This window comes from Ruditapes philippinarum, unplaced genomic scaffold (genome assembly GCF_026571515.1).
Source record: "Ruditapes philippinarum isolate M1 unplaced genomic scaffold, ASM2657151v2 ctg3251_1_1_1_1, whole genome shotgun sequence".
In the NCBI taxonomy this organism is placed as follows: Eukaryota; Metazoa; Mollusca; class Bivalvia; order Venerida; family Veneridae; genus Ruditapes; species Ruditapes philippinarum.
The window spans coordinates 59,422-74,826 of NW_026861020.1; the positions used below are offsets into that span (position 1 = coordinate 59,422).

At 30.4% G+C, this 15,405-nt stretch overlaps 1 protein-coding gene across 1 annotated transcript; it reads right to left on the minus strand.

Moving 5' to 3' along the window:
- Window positions 1–5,483: 5,483 nt before the first annotated feature.
- On the minus strand, window positions 5,484–12,125 carry LOC132714267 (uncharacterized). Its single transcript, XM_060697093.1, has 2 exons — window positions 12,052–12,125; window positions 5,484–7,260 (listed from the first exon to the last, which is right to left on the minus strand). The coding sequence occupies exons 1-2, from the start codon at window positions 12,123–12,125 to the stop codon at window positions 5,484–5,486; spliced, it is 1,851 nt and encodes a 616-aa protein (XP_060553076.1).
- Window positions 12,126–15,405: the final 3,280 nt, after the last annotated feature.

Here is a 15,405-nt window from a genome sequence, read left to right on the forward strand (position 1 = left end):
GGTCTGATATATATTTAAAACATTTTATTTTGTAGAATCTTTCTTTTATTCTTGTCTTTCATTCTAGCCTAACAGTTTTAAAACATTGTCATGCTTTAATTGTCTATTAACATAAATATCCTGACCCAGAGGACCCGTAAAGCTTTGTGTGTTAATTACAAATCTGATCATTTGCATTTTTCATAGCAATAGCCTGATAATGTACTTACATATAGCCAAACTCCTAAATAGATCATGTAACAAATGAATAATTGATTAACATTAATGAACTCAACTCTTAGTTCCATTGGACCGATCGGTAAAATTGTGTAAAAATGTATATGAAGTTTATTTTGTCTATCTTATATATGTCACCCTTTATATAAATACATGATATTTGTATGCAATTTAAACCATACATAATAAGGTGCATAGGTTAAATAATTCAACAGATTGCAAACATTAACAAAAAGTTAATTCATAACATGTTCTATCCGAATCATTTTGTACTAAATATGCACATGCATATTTGGTTAATCATATACCAATAAGAGGAGGAAAGTGCTTAGTGTCCTATTTGGTTATATCCTTTCAGGATGTAAAGTTGATGACGGACATATTTAAGGCACATTATACCTTAGTCATGAATAAATAATTAATTCTTCAGATAGGTCAAACATAAGTTTATGATCAAAATAATGGTTTTAGAGCATGTTGGATGCTTACCTGAATAAGATAGCGCTATATGTAAAACTAAAACGTCACAAAAAGCAGCAAAATGTGAACAAAACAGTATTTTGACTTCCATACAAAATGGTTACTCACTTTATATGTACTTATTTCCAAAAAGCAACAGAAGAAGGTGATAAGTTAGGTATATGGCCATTAAGTAAGTTGTTGGAAACAATAAAACAATACCAAAAATAAAAAAAAGATTTTTTGAGAAATAAAAATGAAGGCATAATAGTCATATATTTATCATATAAACGCACCATTACAATCTCACAGTGACATCATAATGTCACTACTAGATTACGACCATCTATCAACATCTTTTAATGTGATTAAGAACAAAACACGAAAGAAATTTGAATTTTTTTGTGATAAAGTTTGGTTCACAATTTTCATTTTTTTATTTTCCTGACCGATCTGAATTTAACGAAATATTTGTCATATTAAACGACCATCTACAGGACAAAAACATTGTAATTAACTATTGATGGTAATATATTTAAATATATATGATGTTAGTTTTTGAAAACATACATGTGTATCCTCATTATGTATTTCCTTTGTTTCTATATTTTGAACAGCACTTTGAAGGAGGCCCGTAAATTACCAAAAACATTCTTTCGTGAAAGAATCGGCGCTTACAGGATAAATATATTACACCTCATCTTGAACAAAATATTTCTTGTTACTTCAGCTTTCCTTGTAAAAATTACAGCCAATATTAATTTAACGCTGTTCACACTTTTTATGACAGTATCAATTATACAATCAGTATGAAATAAATTTCATTATGAAATATTTTTCAGGAACACAGGATTCCGTTATTCGAGACGTTTACACAATCAATAGCTAATACAAAATTATGTTCGGGTACATTTTATGGAATAACATGAATATTTTATTATGTTCTGGAGTAAACACAATTGGCAAAATGATTATACCTCAAGAAGGCATTAAAACAACGCATGCACAGTCTATACCGAAATAGTTTATGTAAAGCAGATGTATATTTACCAGATGTGAAAATCAAGCTATGCAAAATATATTTACGTAATATATGGACAAATTGATTGCGAAACACCGACAAAAAAATATGTTAATACATTTTTCAAAAATGTATATGTTTCGAAAGCTGAAAATGGTCCACTCGGTATAATTGAGCTGGTTCGTGAACGGTCCTGGAAAATATATGCTACCCTCCAAGCCGCCTTACACCGGCTTTGGCAGTATTAGAAACATCCAAAGATGTAATCAAAATATACCGGAGCAGAGTATAAGTACCAACTAAAAGCCTACTATTGTTACAATCTTGTCGAAATACGGTAAATTATTTAGAAAACGTGAGTGTTCTTGTATCCTTTACGAATTGTTCACTTAAAGTTAACATGGTTGAATGATTGCCAATTATACTTCAAATATTATTTGTAAAGAGATCATACATTATTGTTGTTAATTGTCAGTGACAGACTTTTTTTGTTAGGTTATAGCACCATCTTTTGGCTTCAATTACCAGAACTTGTTGTTTGCGATGGTTTCATTTGAATCATTTGAATATTTTTATAAGCTATTGCTCCGGAAAAAAAAGATAAAATTCAAAGTTCTCAGTTATTTAGATTTTTATGATGAATAATAATGTTTCTGGAACAATTTATTATCTGCTATAGAAATATATGTAATTATCGTATCACGTATCTCACACTTGCCAGCAACATCCATGTATAATTTGTGCGAGGCTTGCTGTTATGTGTGGTAGTAAATACTCTCAATGTCATTATTTATTGCATTACAAACTTTCTCGTATTATAGACCAATTCATTTTAATTCTATAACCGGTAAATTTTAAGCATCATCTCAAGCAAAATTCCACTAACGCGTTAAATAGAATTGTTCTTCTGGTCTATAATTGAAATATAATTGATTTCTTCCTTCTTCCTCTTTAATCGACCTCAGCAGTAAGTAAGAGTTAATATACATTATCAGAAGTAAATTTGTCGAGTTCAATGATTCGTTAACAAGAGAGTTGCTATAGCTACAATTATAAAGTGTCAATTCAACGATCTTTCTAGAATAGCAAAGGTTGCGTGCTTTAGAAGAAAAATTGTATATTTCCTAGAATGCAAATGAGTTTTCTCTTTTTTTTCACTCTTATGGCAAGTGATCAATAACGTTTATTTTATTTTTTTGTTTAATGATTGGTGTAAAAACAGAACAAGTTATATATGCCAGCAATGTAATTATGAAACAGATATATGATTAAAGAGTTGTTTTTCTCTTGAAATCCATAGCAACCGGACTATCGAATTTCAGGAATTGCCTAGACAATAAGGAAATGTTATATTGTAATTATAGTAATAATGTAAAATATGTGATTGTCATTATCCTTTCGCCAGGTGGCGACAATGGAATTTAGCAATGCGACCAATGGAAATCAAGATCAAGCGGTACATCTGACTGTCTAACAATAGTCTGCATTGTTTACAATTCAGTTGGCTCATATTTTGAAATCATCCCTAGATTTAAAAGTTAATGGTTTAATGCGAAATGATAGCTGGAAAGTCCATTTTTTGTATGTTTTGAAACGAGTAATTTAATTACCCGATAATTTAGTACGATCGAAGTGATAGCTTAGTGACAAATTACCCGGATAACTAGAGCTATCGAAGTAAACGTTTGAATTTCGATTTATTTTTATTTACCTGCCGATTTAATATGATCCATGTACAAACAATAACCTACATATGATTTTTCCACTGATTTAATACGGTCGATGTAGCATGATTAATTAAATAATTAAATAATTAAACGTTATTTAACTACGATTGAAATGGAAGGAACTGGTTTTGGCCTTATGTCTTACTGAAAATGAAGAGGATAGGTGAGGTAAGGTAACTACGATCGAAGTAATATAGCCTTACGAAAAATTTACTCGGTGATTCATTACGGTAAAAGTAATAGTTTAGTAAGTTCAACAAAATTTAGAACTAGAATCCTACAAAATATCAGTGCATTTTGCTTAATTATATACATATTTTCTTAAACAATGTTTTCAACATATCATATCAACATTTCTTTGTTTTATGAGAAAACACAATTTGTATATAAAAGGATGTTTTGTTTGGCTTAGAATTTTTAGCTAGACAAGTCACAAACATGTTAACACCATGAGTCACTATCTCCTCTCCAAGTAATCATCATTATTATCAACACCAATAGAGCCACCAACATTAACTCATCATAGTCATCATCATCATGATCATTAAAATCACCACCAACGACGACTCATTATCTCCATTAACACCACCGCTACCAACATCAACAACCAGCGAACATTCATCATCGATAACATGTATTTAACAAGATTCCTCAATTATCTAAGTTGTTTCAAACTCCAAGAAAATCTGTGTACCTTTTATCTTACTGATTTTAATCAAAGGATAATAATAGTAACATATCACAGTTTTGTCCTTGGTATTTATTTAATTGACCTTAGTTTCATACAACTAGATTTCATCTTAAATACATTGCCCCAAGAACCCTCCAAATCCGTCCCTCCCCTGCACCCTGCTATTATTTAGGATTTTAAATGTGTGACGTAACTGATGTAGTATATTGTTGACTTCTTCTCAATCTATTATTGAATATCAGTTTTATTCCGTTTTGTTTATCATTTTTATGCTCAAGAACAAAAATAAAACAATGGTATCATTTTCAGCATTTTTATAATCCTTTTACAACAAACGCATTGACAGATTTCTTTTTTTTTAATTCTTGTAAAAACACAAAAATAATTGAGACAGGGAAGTCATTTACAACTAAATTCATAAAAATATTGGCGTAACTATTTAAGGGGCGTAACAAAGTATGTTATCATTACTACCTGAGAAGCGTTAGTATTATTTACGATGAATGGATCGTCCATGTCTAAATGTTTCCATTCTGTAACTGCTCGGAAATAGGCTTGCTTTTCAGGGAAAATCATATTATTCATGAATAAATTTTCGCGTATTGGCCTTATTTAAGCGTATAAAGCAAAATCCAATAAAACTATTGTCAAACGCTTTACAAAATGAATAGCTTTCAGCACAACAAATATTTGTTTTAGTTAAGATCATCTGTTAAAAAGGTCTGATATTTGCTCCAATAGTGTGCAGCATTTAAAATACAATAAAATATTTAGTATGCTCGTATTTCTAACATAAATTACTTACGTTGTTATCATAATATTAATATTAATAGCCTATTCCCAATATAGTTACGGTAAAATATACCGGGAAAACGGTAATGCTTACTCGTATTTCATGCAATTAATTTAATTTATGACAGAGTACCGTTATAACTAATTAAAGGTCTAATTTCTATTTAAATGGATTTACAAGTACTTTAATAGGTTCCATCTGACCCTCACCGTTTTACATGGGTTCTTTCATGTGATTAAGCTATCTAGCTAGCTTACGAAAAAATAGTTTTTCAACTCAAGTGGCCGCACGTTTCCATATGTGCCATGCATATCCAGTTCAATTTTGTTTTGTTTGTTAAATTTTTTCTGCGGTTTATATATTTTCTTTTCTTTTCACATCATTTGCATTTAAAATATATTTTTATCCTTCCATGCAATATTTATTTCAAGAAATATCAATAGTACTTAAATCTTAAATAGATATCATAACATTACATTATATTTGCTCTTTTTTGCCAGCCAACCTTAATGTCTTCCAACGTCGGTGTCTATAGTTTCATGAGCAGTTTTTAACATTTTATCAAAATGAATATCTTTACTTTCCAACTTTCTTCCGATTGCAAAGTTGTCTACACTCTTTCTTAAATTTTTTGTCCATAAAATTGTAAATGAATGGATTAGCAACAGCGTTGATGAGAAATGACCGCAGGGCAATATAGTATATTTGTGCTTCAACGTGAGTCAGTGATGATAGGAACTGGTCGTCCAACATTAATGTAATCATCAACACCAGATGGGGTATAAAACTGATGAAATAAACAAGAGTGATGTAAAATAACATTTTCGTGACTGTTATCAAGGTGTTATCTCGAAGTTTGGCAAACTTTGCAGACTTTGTTTTATTGCGTCTAATAAAAACTTTTCTATTGCGCTGGTTTGTTTTATTTTCAAGTTGTTCATCTTTATAGAAGTGGCAGGTTTTGTTTACGCCATTTCTATTTTGACATTTCATTTTGGCTTCAGGTACTTTAGATTTGTAATTATTTTGAGTGGATTCAGATTGATTGAGGTCAACATCTATGCATGATTTATCTGCACGTGTAAATGTTGACATATGTTCTATTGTTATTTTTGACGAGTGCCCATGCCTTTTCTGATCAAGAGTTACCATATTAAGATCAAGTGTATTACATGATAACGAATTTCCTTTCCCGTCAAAAATATAATCACAATAATGTTTTACTAAAGTGTCAGGAAAGCTGTGTCTCCTACATTGAAACATTCTACGTTTTGTTTGCTTCAGATAATCCGTTTCATTAAATGCCGGCGATGGACTGTCACAGTAACTAACCGTAGTTAGAGATGAGACCTTGAAATTCATTGCTGCGCCTTTTGTTTTTCTCTTATCTAGAGCTTCAGTGTTGTCAATTATATCATAATTTGAAACACCATTTTGAAACTTGAATATGTTCTGTGTATCCTTAACACAATTAGGGCAAATATCACAAAATTGACGGATATTCTCGTTTTCTTCTTCCTTCCTATAACCGGCTCTATGGTGGAATAGTTCATATTTAATGTTTTCACGCATTTCAAAGTGAGCTTGGTCATTTCCATTAGAAGATTTATTATTTTCACCAGGAAAGTATTCCCTAAAGTGGCTGCTTTGCTTTTTTAAAGTACTTGACGTGAGTAAAACAGAATCGTTTGTTTGCGTTGTTTGGTCATAAAATATTTCCCGAAACTCTTCTTTTAACCCATTTATAGCTGAAGTGTGTACGCAATTATCCGAGTGTTCACTTATAAAATTACCACTGCTTTCAATCAATACATATCTTTTACGCGCCTTGCTAAATTTGGCTCTTATATGCCTCTGATGAGCGATTTTGGTGTAACAAAACACCATTATAGTTCCAAGTATGAAGACAATTACAAATAAAGTAGAATTATATACCATTGGGATACGAGTGTCGCAAAATTTGTCATCTGTGAAACAGGCAACTCCAGAAATATTGCCATATCCTGTAGATACCGACGTGTGGCCATATAAGATGAAAGATGGGAGAGCAAATACTGTGCTCGTCAGAAAGACTATTCCAACAAGAATCCGCCGTGCAAGTGGTAGTGTTATTTGATTGTGCAGGGGTTTGCATATTTTCCTGTATCTTTCAACGGCTATCACAAATAAAGTGAAGATCGAGATGAGAGCTGTATTGTATGTGATGTATCGGAAAGTTTTGCACGTGATTTTGCTTGTAAACATAAATGGATGTAACGCGTCCGCAATTAAAAACGGCATACATACTGCAGACGTTATGAAATCGCATACTCCCAATGTGAGTATAAAGTATCGATGGTTGCTAGGTTTAAACCTGAAAAATAAAAAAAAATCTTTGACATTTGTATAGAAATAGGAAACGATTTCAATAATGCATCATATACATATTTAAAAAAATACAAACAGAATTAAATTGAGTTTTTGTTCGTGTTTATGTAAAAAAAAAACAGTTAAAACTGTTTCGTTTCTTCTTATATTGTTTGAAAAATGAAGATATTTTAGAGTACCTTTTTAGAATGTGATGTCAAAAGGCAATGTATATTCAGTGATTCAGTAAAAATGGTTTCAGTGATTTTAACAAAAATCTTTTTGTTGGCAATAAACATAATCTTGGGAAAAGTTAAGAGAAAAAAATATAATAAATTCATTATTTGTCATAAACGTTTAGTTTCTTATGCATAAAAAATGGAAGAGTGAACGTCAAGTTATTTTCTTTTAGTCGTGTCTTTTTTCACCTAATTAATATATTAATATATCTGTTCAAAATGCTAAATTATTATTATCAGTATATTATTGTTGTTGTTGTTGATGTTATTGTCGTCGTCGTCATCATCATCATTTATTATTATTATGATGATGATGATTATTATTATTATTATTATTATTATTATTATTATTATTATTATTATTATTATTATTATTATTATTATTAAAAAGCAAAGAAGTTAAAATATTGAGAGAAAATAATGTAACAATCAATAAAACTAGTCCTTTTTGTACATATTTTTTCAAGTTATAAGAACTAAAGAAATTAACTTGCACTTCCACGAAAGAATGTATGCGTAAACTGTTCTTTATGTCAAATGATGAAATAAAAAAAACAATATTTAAAAGGGAAAAGATAATTAGATAGTCAAACGTGTAAAAGACAAGCACGAAATATTATGGATTAGATATAAGACAAAAATGCAAACCTGAAATAATAGATGTAAATGACCAGCGAGTTTCCTATAACTCCACAAATCATCAATACAATTATGTACATAATTGCTGGTATCAACTCCTTTACTTCCAAATTATTCAATTCCTCAAGAGAAAAATTCCCGCTGTTTACATTACGAAGTGGTGCATACATTTTTTTTTTCAATACTGATGCCTCTATAGCAAATAATTGTATATTTCTGTATATTAATGAATGAGACAACCCTGTGACTGTACTAGCAAGTAAGTGAATTTCTCGATAACATAAAATATAGATGTATATATAATGTTTAACTTAGATTGTTCCATCACATCACAATATCAGCCAATAGTATGACATTCAGACCACAAACGTCACCTTATATACTATGTCACCTCAATGCGATATCTATTGACCGTTGGCATTATCCTCCTTAACAACAAACCCTTTACTGATACTGAAGTTTTTATTCTTTCTTTATATGGTTTTAATGCAATCAGACACGGCAATGGTCATATGGCGATTTCCTGTTTTACTACCGGTGCCAGTTTTTTTTTATATTAAAGTATATAAAGGAATTTATTATATACTTATAAATGAGAAATATTGATGAAATAAAATGCGTATTTTTATTTTCCGTATTTTTGTTTCGCCTCTACGGAGAAGTTGCGACATATAGGGATCCCTTCTTCGTCGTCTGTCTGTCCGTCTGTCTGTCTGTCTGTCCGTTTGTCCGTCCGTCACAAAATTTGTCCGGACTACTCCTCATAATCTACTGGTGCAATTTCATCCAAACTTTACAGGAATGATCAGTACCAAGCCTAGTTGTGCATATTGTCAGTATTTTCCGGTTCAATGATTTTTGTCAGAGTTATGGCCCTTTAATAATTTTTATTTATAAAGTTTGTCCGGACTACTTCTCTTATACCACTAATGCAATTTCAATGAAACTTTACAGGATTGATCTGTAGCTCAAGTCCTTGCGCATATTGCACGGGTTTTCCGGTTGAATGATTTTTGGCCGAGTTATGGCCCTTGTTTTTTTTCTGTGTGTTGCCAGATACACAAAAGCATGTCCGGACTACTCCTCATAAACTACTGGTGCAATTTTATCCAAACTTTACAGGAATGATCAGTACCAAGTCTAGTTGTGCACTGTCCGTCTGTCTGTCCGTCTGTCACAAAACTTGTCCCAACATGAAATTGGCCATCATCAGGCGACACATGTGATCACTGATCGCTCTTGTTACTTTATTAATTTCTTTTTCACTGTAATGAAATATATTTTCCGTATTTTCACTGATGTCTTGCCGGACTACTTTCTTTTTAAGTCCAGCCAATACACAAAATTAGTGGGAATTCTTCCTATTCATAAGTTTAAAATGAGAAAAAGTATATAACAAACAGAAAAATCAAGTTTTTTCTAATAATACAGTATTTATTTTCATCTTGTGGCATGGAAATTATCATATTTCACTCGTGGCAGTATTTCACTCGTGGCTACAGCCACTCGTGAAATATTTATTTTCAGTTTTACCTTTTACTAGTCTGTTAATACTAAACTAATAATTTTCGAATACAGATATGGATTTTAAAGTATCTCTTACAGTTGACTAAAACGATTTGGGACTATTTCTTAAATATATTTGACCATTTGCATATTTCTGCGCGCGTCATAAACTCGAGCGGTTTATGACGTGCTTTTGTTTCATTTGAAATGTGAAGAAAGTATTGCATATTAAATTGCAAACATTATAAAGAGAATACTGATATTATTAAATTTATCTGTATAATTTGCTGTCAGACTATTAATTTTGTTTTCGTAAAGATAAAAGCACTATAGCCTGTATTTTGCTCTTAACTCAATTATAAATAAAGTAATAAGAAATGAAAATAAAATATTATATTGTGCATTTATTGATTTTCGTAAAGCTTTTGATGTTGTTTATAGGAATGGTACATGGTTTAAGTTAATAAAACACGGAGCGTCTTCTAGAATTGTAAATATGTTAAAAGTCATGTATGAAAAGATTAAACGGCTCCTTAAGTAAATTTTTCGATTGTAACACAGGCGTTAAACAGGGAGAACCATTATCTCCTCTGTTGTTTATATTTTTATTAATGATTGTATGACGACTTTTTATACGATGACAATATTGATTTTTTCTCTATTGAAGATTTGAACTTATTTCTTTTTTATTGTTTGCTGATGATACTGTGTTGTTCTCATATACAAAAGAAGGATAACAAATATTATTAGACAAACTACATTTATATTGTCAAAACTGGGGAATAACTGTTAATCCCCGACAAGTCAGTTGTAATGATATGTAAAAAGGGCAATAGGCCTTCAAATGATGTTTTTCTTTATGATAATAAAACTCTTAATATTGTTAAAAACTTTGTATGTTTGGGTGTAATAGATTCCTCAAACGGTATTTTTAATCAAGCACAAAATTGTTTATCTAAGCAAGCCTTCAAGGCTTTGTATGCACTCAACTCGCTTTTTGATAACTTGTCATTGAATGTTTCTGAAAAAATTAAACTGTTTGATTCTATGATAATGCCTATTCTTAACTATGGGTCTGAAATATGGGGCTTTCATAATTTAACAGATATAAAAAGTTTATGAAGCAAGTTTTAGGTGTTAGACAGCAAACATGTAATGCTACCGTATATGGTGAATTAGGTAGAGTTCCCCTTCTTGTTTCACGTAAGATTAGTATTGTAAAGTTTTGGTTTAGAACTGCTAAGAATCCAGATTTGTATTTGTATAAACTTATGATGATGACAGATAATAACAATCAGTTTGTTAATAAATGGACCAACGTAAAATGTCTCTTTCTTTCAAGACTAAGGCTTTTCTTATTTATTTGATAACCCTCATTCTATTTTTCTTATGTCTATTATCCAACGTATATAATTATGATCAATATTATAAACAATAGTTTTCTGAAATTAATAATTCTAGTAAACTTGATACGTATAGTTTAATTAAAAGCACGCTTGGAAAAGAGAAGAATCTTGATTGTATTATAAATAGTAAATTTAGAATAGCCCTTTCACGTTTTAGATGTTCTGCTCATAAATTAATGATTGAAGAAGGAAGATTAAGAAATATTGAAAGAAATCAACGATTTTGTTTAAAATGCAGTATGAATGTAGTGAAAACGGAATATCATTTTTTACTTGCTTGTCCGTATTACATTGATCTACGAAGAGAATATTTACCTAAATACTACTGCTCTTGGCCAACTGTACACAAATTTAAAATTTTAATGAATAACTCACAACAGAATGTTATAAAAAATTATCTCAATTTATTAACTATGCAACTTTAGCTAGAGAAACAACTAGTAGCTAATTCCAACTAATTTCAAACATTAATTATTATAGTTTTAATATTTATTTCATGATTGTGGTATTATATATGTAATATTACTTTTCTCGTATTTAGATGTTTTTATGCATTTGTTAATATGTTAATATGTTTATATGTATGTATACACGTCATTATTGTTTTGATTTTTTTGAATATCACGTGACATGGGGTGTAGACACGAAATTTCGAGCAGTAAAATTTTGGAATAAAACTTGATTTAAAGCATAGTTAAATTTAAAAATAAGTGACAGGAATATTATTTGAGTGACATATAGGATTAATACTTGATGCCTCCGAAGATAAATAGTGATAAAGCGAACTCAGAAGTCGAAGAAAAAGCGAGGAAAAAGGAAAGTTATTTCACCGATAAACTTAGATAACACAGACTTTACACACATAACGGGGAAACCGGTTTTGACCAGTGGTCAGGAAACGGACAGTACACCCACAAAAGTGTGAGTAAACAAAACAAACGACTTAATACTTCTTCGCCGGACTATTTCAATTTGGCGCAAAGACTTATGAAATGGATAACAATATACCATCCAGTATTGGCATACACCCCTCCCATTCCGAACCCTTTAAACATGACATTCATGCCACCACAGTCATACATGCCTTTCAATGCTGCCGGTGTACAGAAGTATCAGCCCGCCACCTGGCTCTGATTTTGATAAACGATATGAAACAAATTAAAAGTCAATGTCTAAAATTGATAGTATTGAAAAAAGCCGTAAATAGGGTATGTTTGAAAGTGGATACATTAGAAACTAAAGTCAAAGACATTGACATACGAGTTGAACAACTGAAGCATCATGTAACATTCATAAATCAGGAAACTGAGGAAAGTAAGAAGAAGTTTAGAGTCGGCAAAAGCAAGAAATTAAAAGGCTAGGTGAAAAATGTAAATATTTCCAGGAAATGGTGAACAATCTTGAGCCAAAAAACCAAAACAACCAACAACTCGAATCAAAAGTTAATGATGTGGAATTTCATGGATTAAGAGAAAATCTTATGTTTTATGGATTAAAAGAAGAAGTTGACGAGGACTGTGAGCTAACGATTAAAAGGTTCATTAAAGACAATCTGAATATAACGGATGATATACAAATTGATTTCGTAAATAGAATTGGTTCAAAAAGAAGAAAGGGACCCAGGCCTATTTTGGTAAAATTTAATCGGCTAAAGGATAGGGAATTGATCCGAAAAACATCTTTTGAACGAAAAGAGCATTTAAAATCTTTGAAAACTGGTGTAGGAGTACAACTCACTAAATCAACTCTAGAAAAAAGGCAAGCGTTAAATCATATTATGCGGAGAGAAAAAGCAGCCGGAAATAAGATCAAGTGGATCGGTGATAGACTTTTTGTTCAACATAAAGACAGTGAGGAATTTAAGCTAATTACAAACTAGGGATGTCGAGAGGAGCTAAAGTGTATCTCATCGAATGTTAATGGCTTATTGAGAAAGATAACTGATGATGAATTTATTAAATACATAAATTCGTTTGACCTAATTTTGTTAAGCGAAACATGGATTAGTAAAACACATACATACAATATAGATATCGAAGGATATAGCAGCGTCCATATTTTTGGTAATAAAAGCATAGGAACGAAGAAAGGTCGATATAGTGGAGGACTCTCAATATATTTTCGTAATAAGTTAAAAAGTAAAATATCTGTTATTGAAAAGAACAATTATGGACTTAGTAATATACCAATACGTATAAATCAAGATAATTGTATTGATAATAATGGAAAAAAAATTAATTTGTATGTGTAAAAGTACAGGATATATCATACTTAATGGTCGAATACATGGAGATCAAGGTAAAGGTGACTTTACCTTCTGCTCAGCACGTGGACTTAGTGTAACTGATTATCTTTTATCACATTTTTTGAATTATAGTTTTATTTCTGATTTTGATATTCTAGAATGGAATGAATTTTCGGATCATGCACCTTTATATTTTACCTTTAATAGAAAATGTCGTCTATTTAATGATCAGACATATAGCAGGGTTAAAGAAAATGTTACTGAAAACAAAATAATTTGGGATAATGACAAAGTAAAAGATTTTTTTAGAACGTCTACTTGCAAATAAAACTGATATAGATTCCTGCGTTGGGGATAACTATACTGTTGAAACACAGACCGAGACACTTTTTCAAAATATTTGTATTCAAATGCTATGAAATATTCGGAAAGGATGTCCCTGTTTCGGATATACAAATCGGACACATAAAAAGTTCGAAATGGTTTGATGAATCATGCTTCTTGGCTAAAAAAGAATTTAAAATAGCTAGGAATTTATTTCTGAGAAATAAAACTGATGAAAATAGAATAAAATTCACCAAAAGTAGAACTAAATACAATCTAATAAAGAAAAAAGCAAAAACAAATTTTAAAATTAATGAAGCGAAACGTTTAGAAGAAATTGCAAAAACACAACCGCGTACATTCTGGAAGTCAATAAAAAAATGCTATAAAAGTAAAAACAGCTGTGAAGAAAAAATAGAAATAGATGAACTTTACGATCACTTTAATAATCTTTTTGGGGAAATACCTGAAACTAATGATCAAGAATCAGAATTTAGACAAGAAACCAATATTTATGAAGATTTAGATAAAGATATTACCGAGAATGAAATTCGGAACGCAGTATATGGACAAAAAAGTTTTAAGGCATGTGGTCCCGATTGTATATCCGCAGTGTAACTTTAAATAATATAATAGCCAAAATATATTCTCAGGTACTTTTAAATAGGTTAACTAAATGGACTATACAATATGAGAAAATTGCTAATAATCAATTCGGATTTCAAAAAGGGAAAAGTACAGTCGATTGTGTTTTCATTTTGCATTCTGTTATTTCAAAATTATTAAATTCTGGTAAAAAAGTATATAGTGTATTCATTGATTATGAAAAATGTTTTGATAAGATAAATAGATCATTTCTCTGGCAAAAGTTATTAAGTGAAAACGTTAGCTCTAGAATGGTAAACGCAATAAAATCTATGTATAGAACTGTTCGATTACGTATTAGGTTTAATAATAGACTCTCTGAGCCAATTCTCTCACACTTGGGCGTGAAACAGGGAGACCCGAGTTCTTCTTTGATGTTTATGATGTTCGTAAATGATATTGTTGACAATATAAATACTAATCTAGATGGATTATTCACATATGAAGATTTAATTTTATTTTTTAATTTTATACGCAAGATGATCAGGTGTTATTTGCAACATCACCAGAATCCTTACAATCAATGATAAATGATATTGAAATATATGTAATACATGGGGTCTAAAAATAAATACTTCAAAGAACTAAGGTTATGATTTTTGAAAAAGGCAGTAGACATACAATTATGATTTTTACCTTTATAATACTCTACTAGAAAATGTTACTTCTTTAAATATTTAGGCGTATATTTTTTCAAAAATGCAAATTGGAAATAGAACCCAAAAATGTATTGCAGAACATGCATCTAAATCTTTACATAAACTATTTTCAATTTTTGATAAGTACGATTTTTCTACTGTGAAAAAGTAAATTGTTTGATTCGCTAGTTGCTACTTTACTAAACTACTGTTCAGAAGTCTGGGGAATGAATGCAGGAACAGATATAGAACTTATTCATACAAAATTCTGTCGAAAACTTTTATATGTTAATAAATCAACTAATACTACTGGTCTCTACGGAGAATTAGGAGAGTTTCCTATGATTATTTTTGAAAAATAAATATGATAAGATATTTGATCCATTTACTGAAATCAGACAACTCTTTACAAAAACAAATTTATATCATGCTTAAGAATGATGCCAATAATAATATAACATACAATAATTCAAATTGGGCTTTTCATATAAAAACAATGTTAAACAATCT

Coding starts and splice junctions, on each gene's coding strand:
- LOC132714267 (XM_060697093.1), bottom strand. CDS start 12,125: ATGTATGACTGTGGTGGCATGAATGTCATGTTTAAAGGGTTCGGAATG. Junction 7,261..12,051: donor GTGTATGCCAATACTGGATG/GTATATTGTTAT, acceptor TTTATTTTTCAG/GTTTAAACCTAGCAACCATC.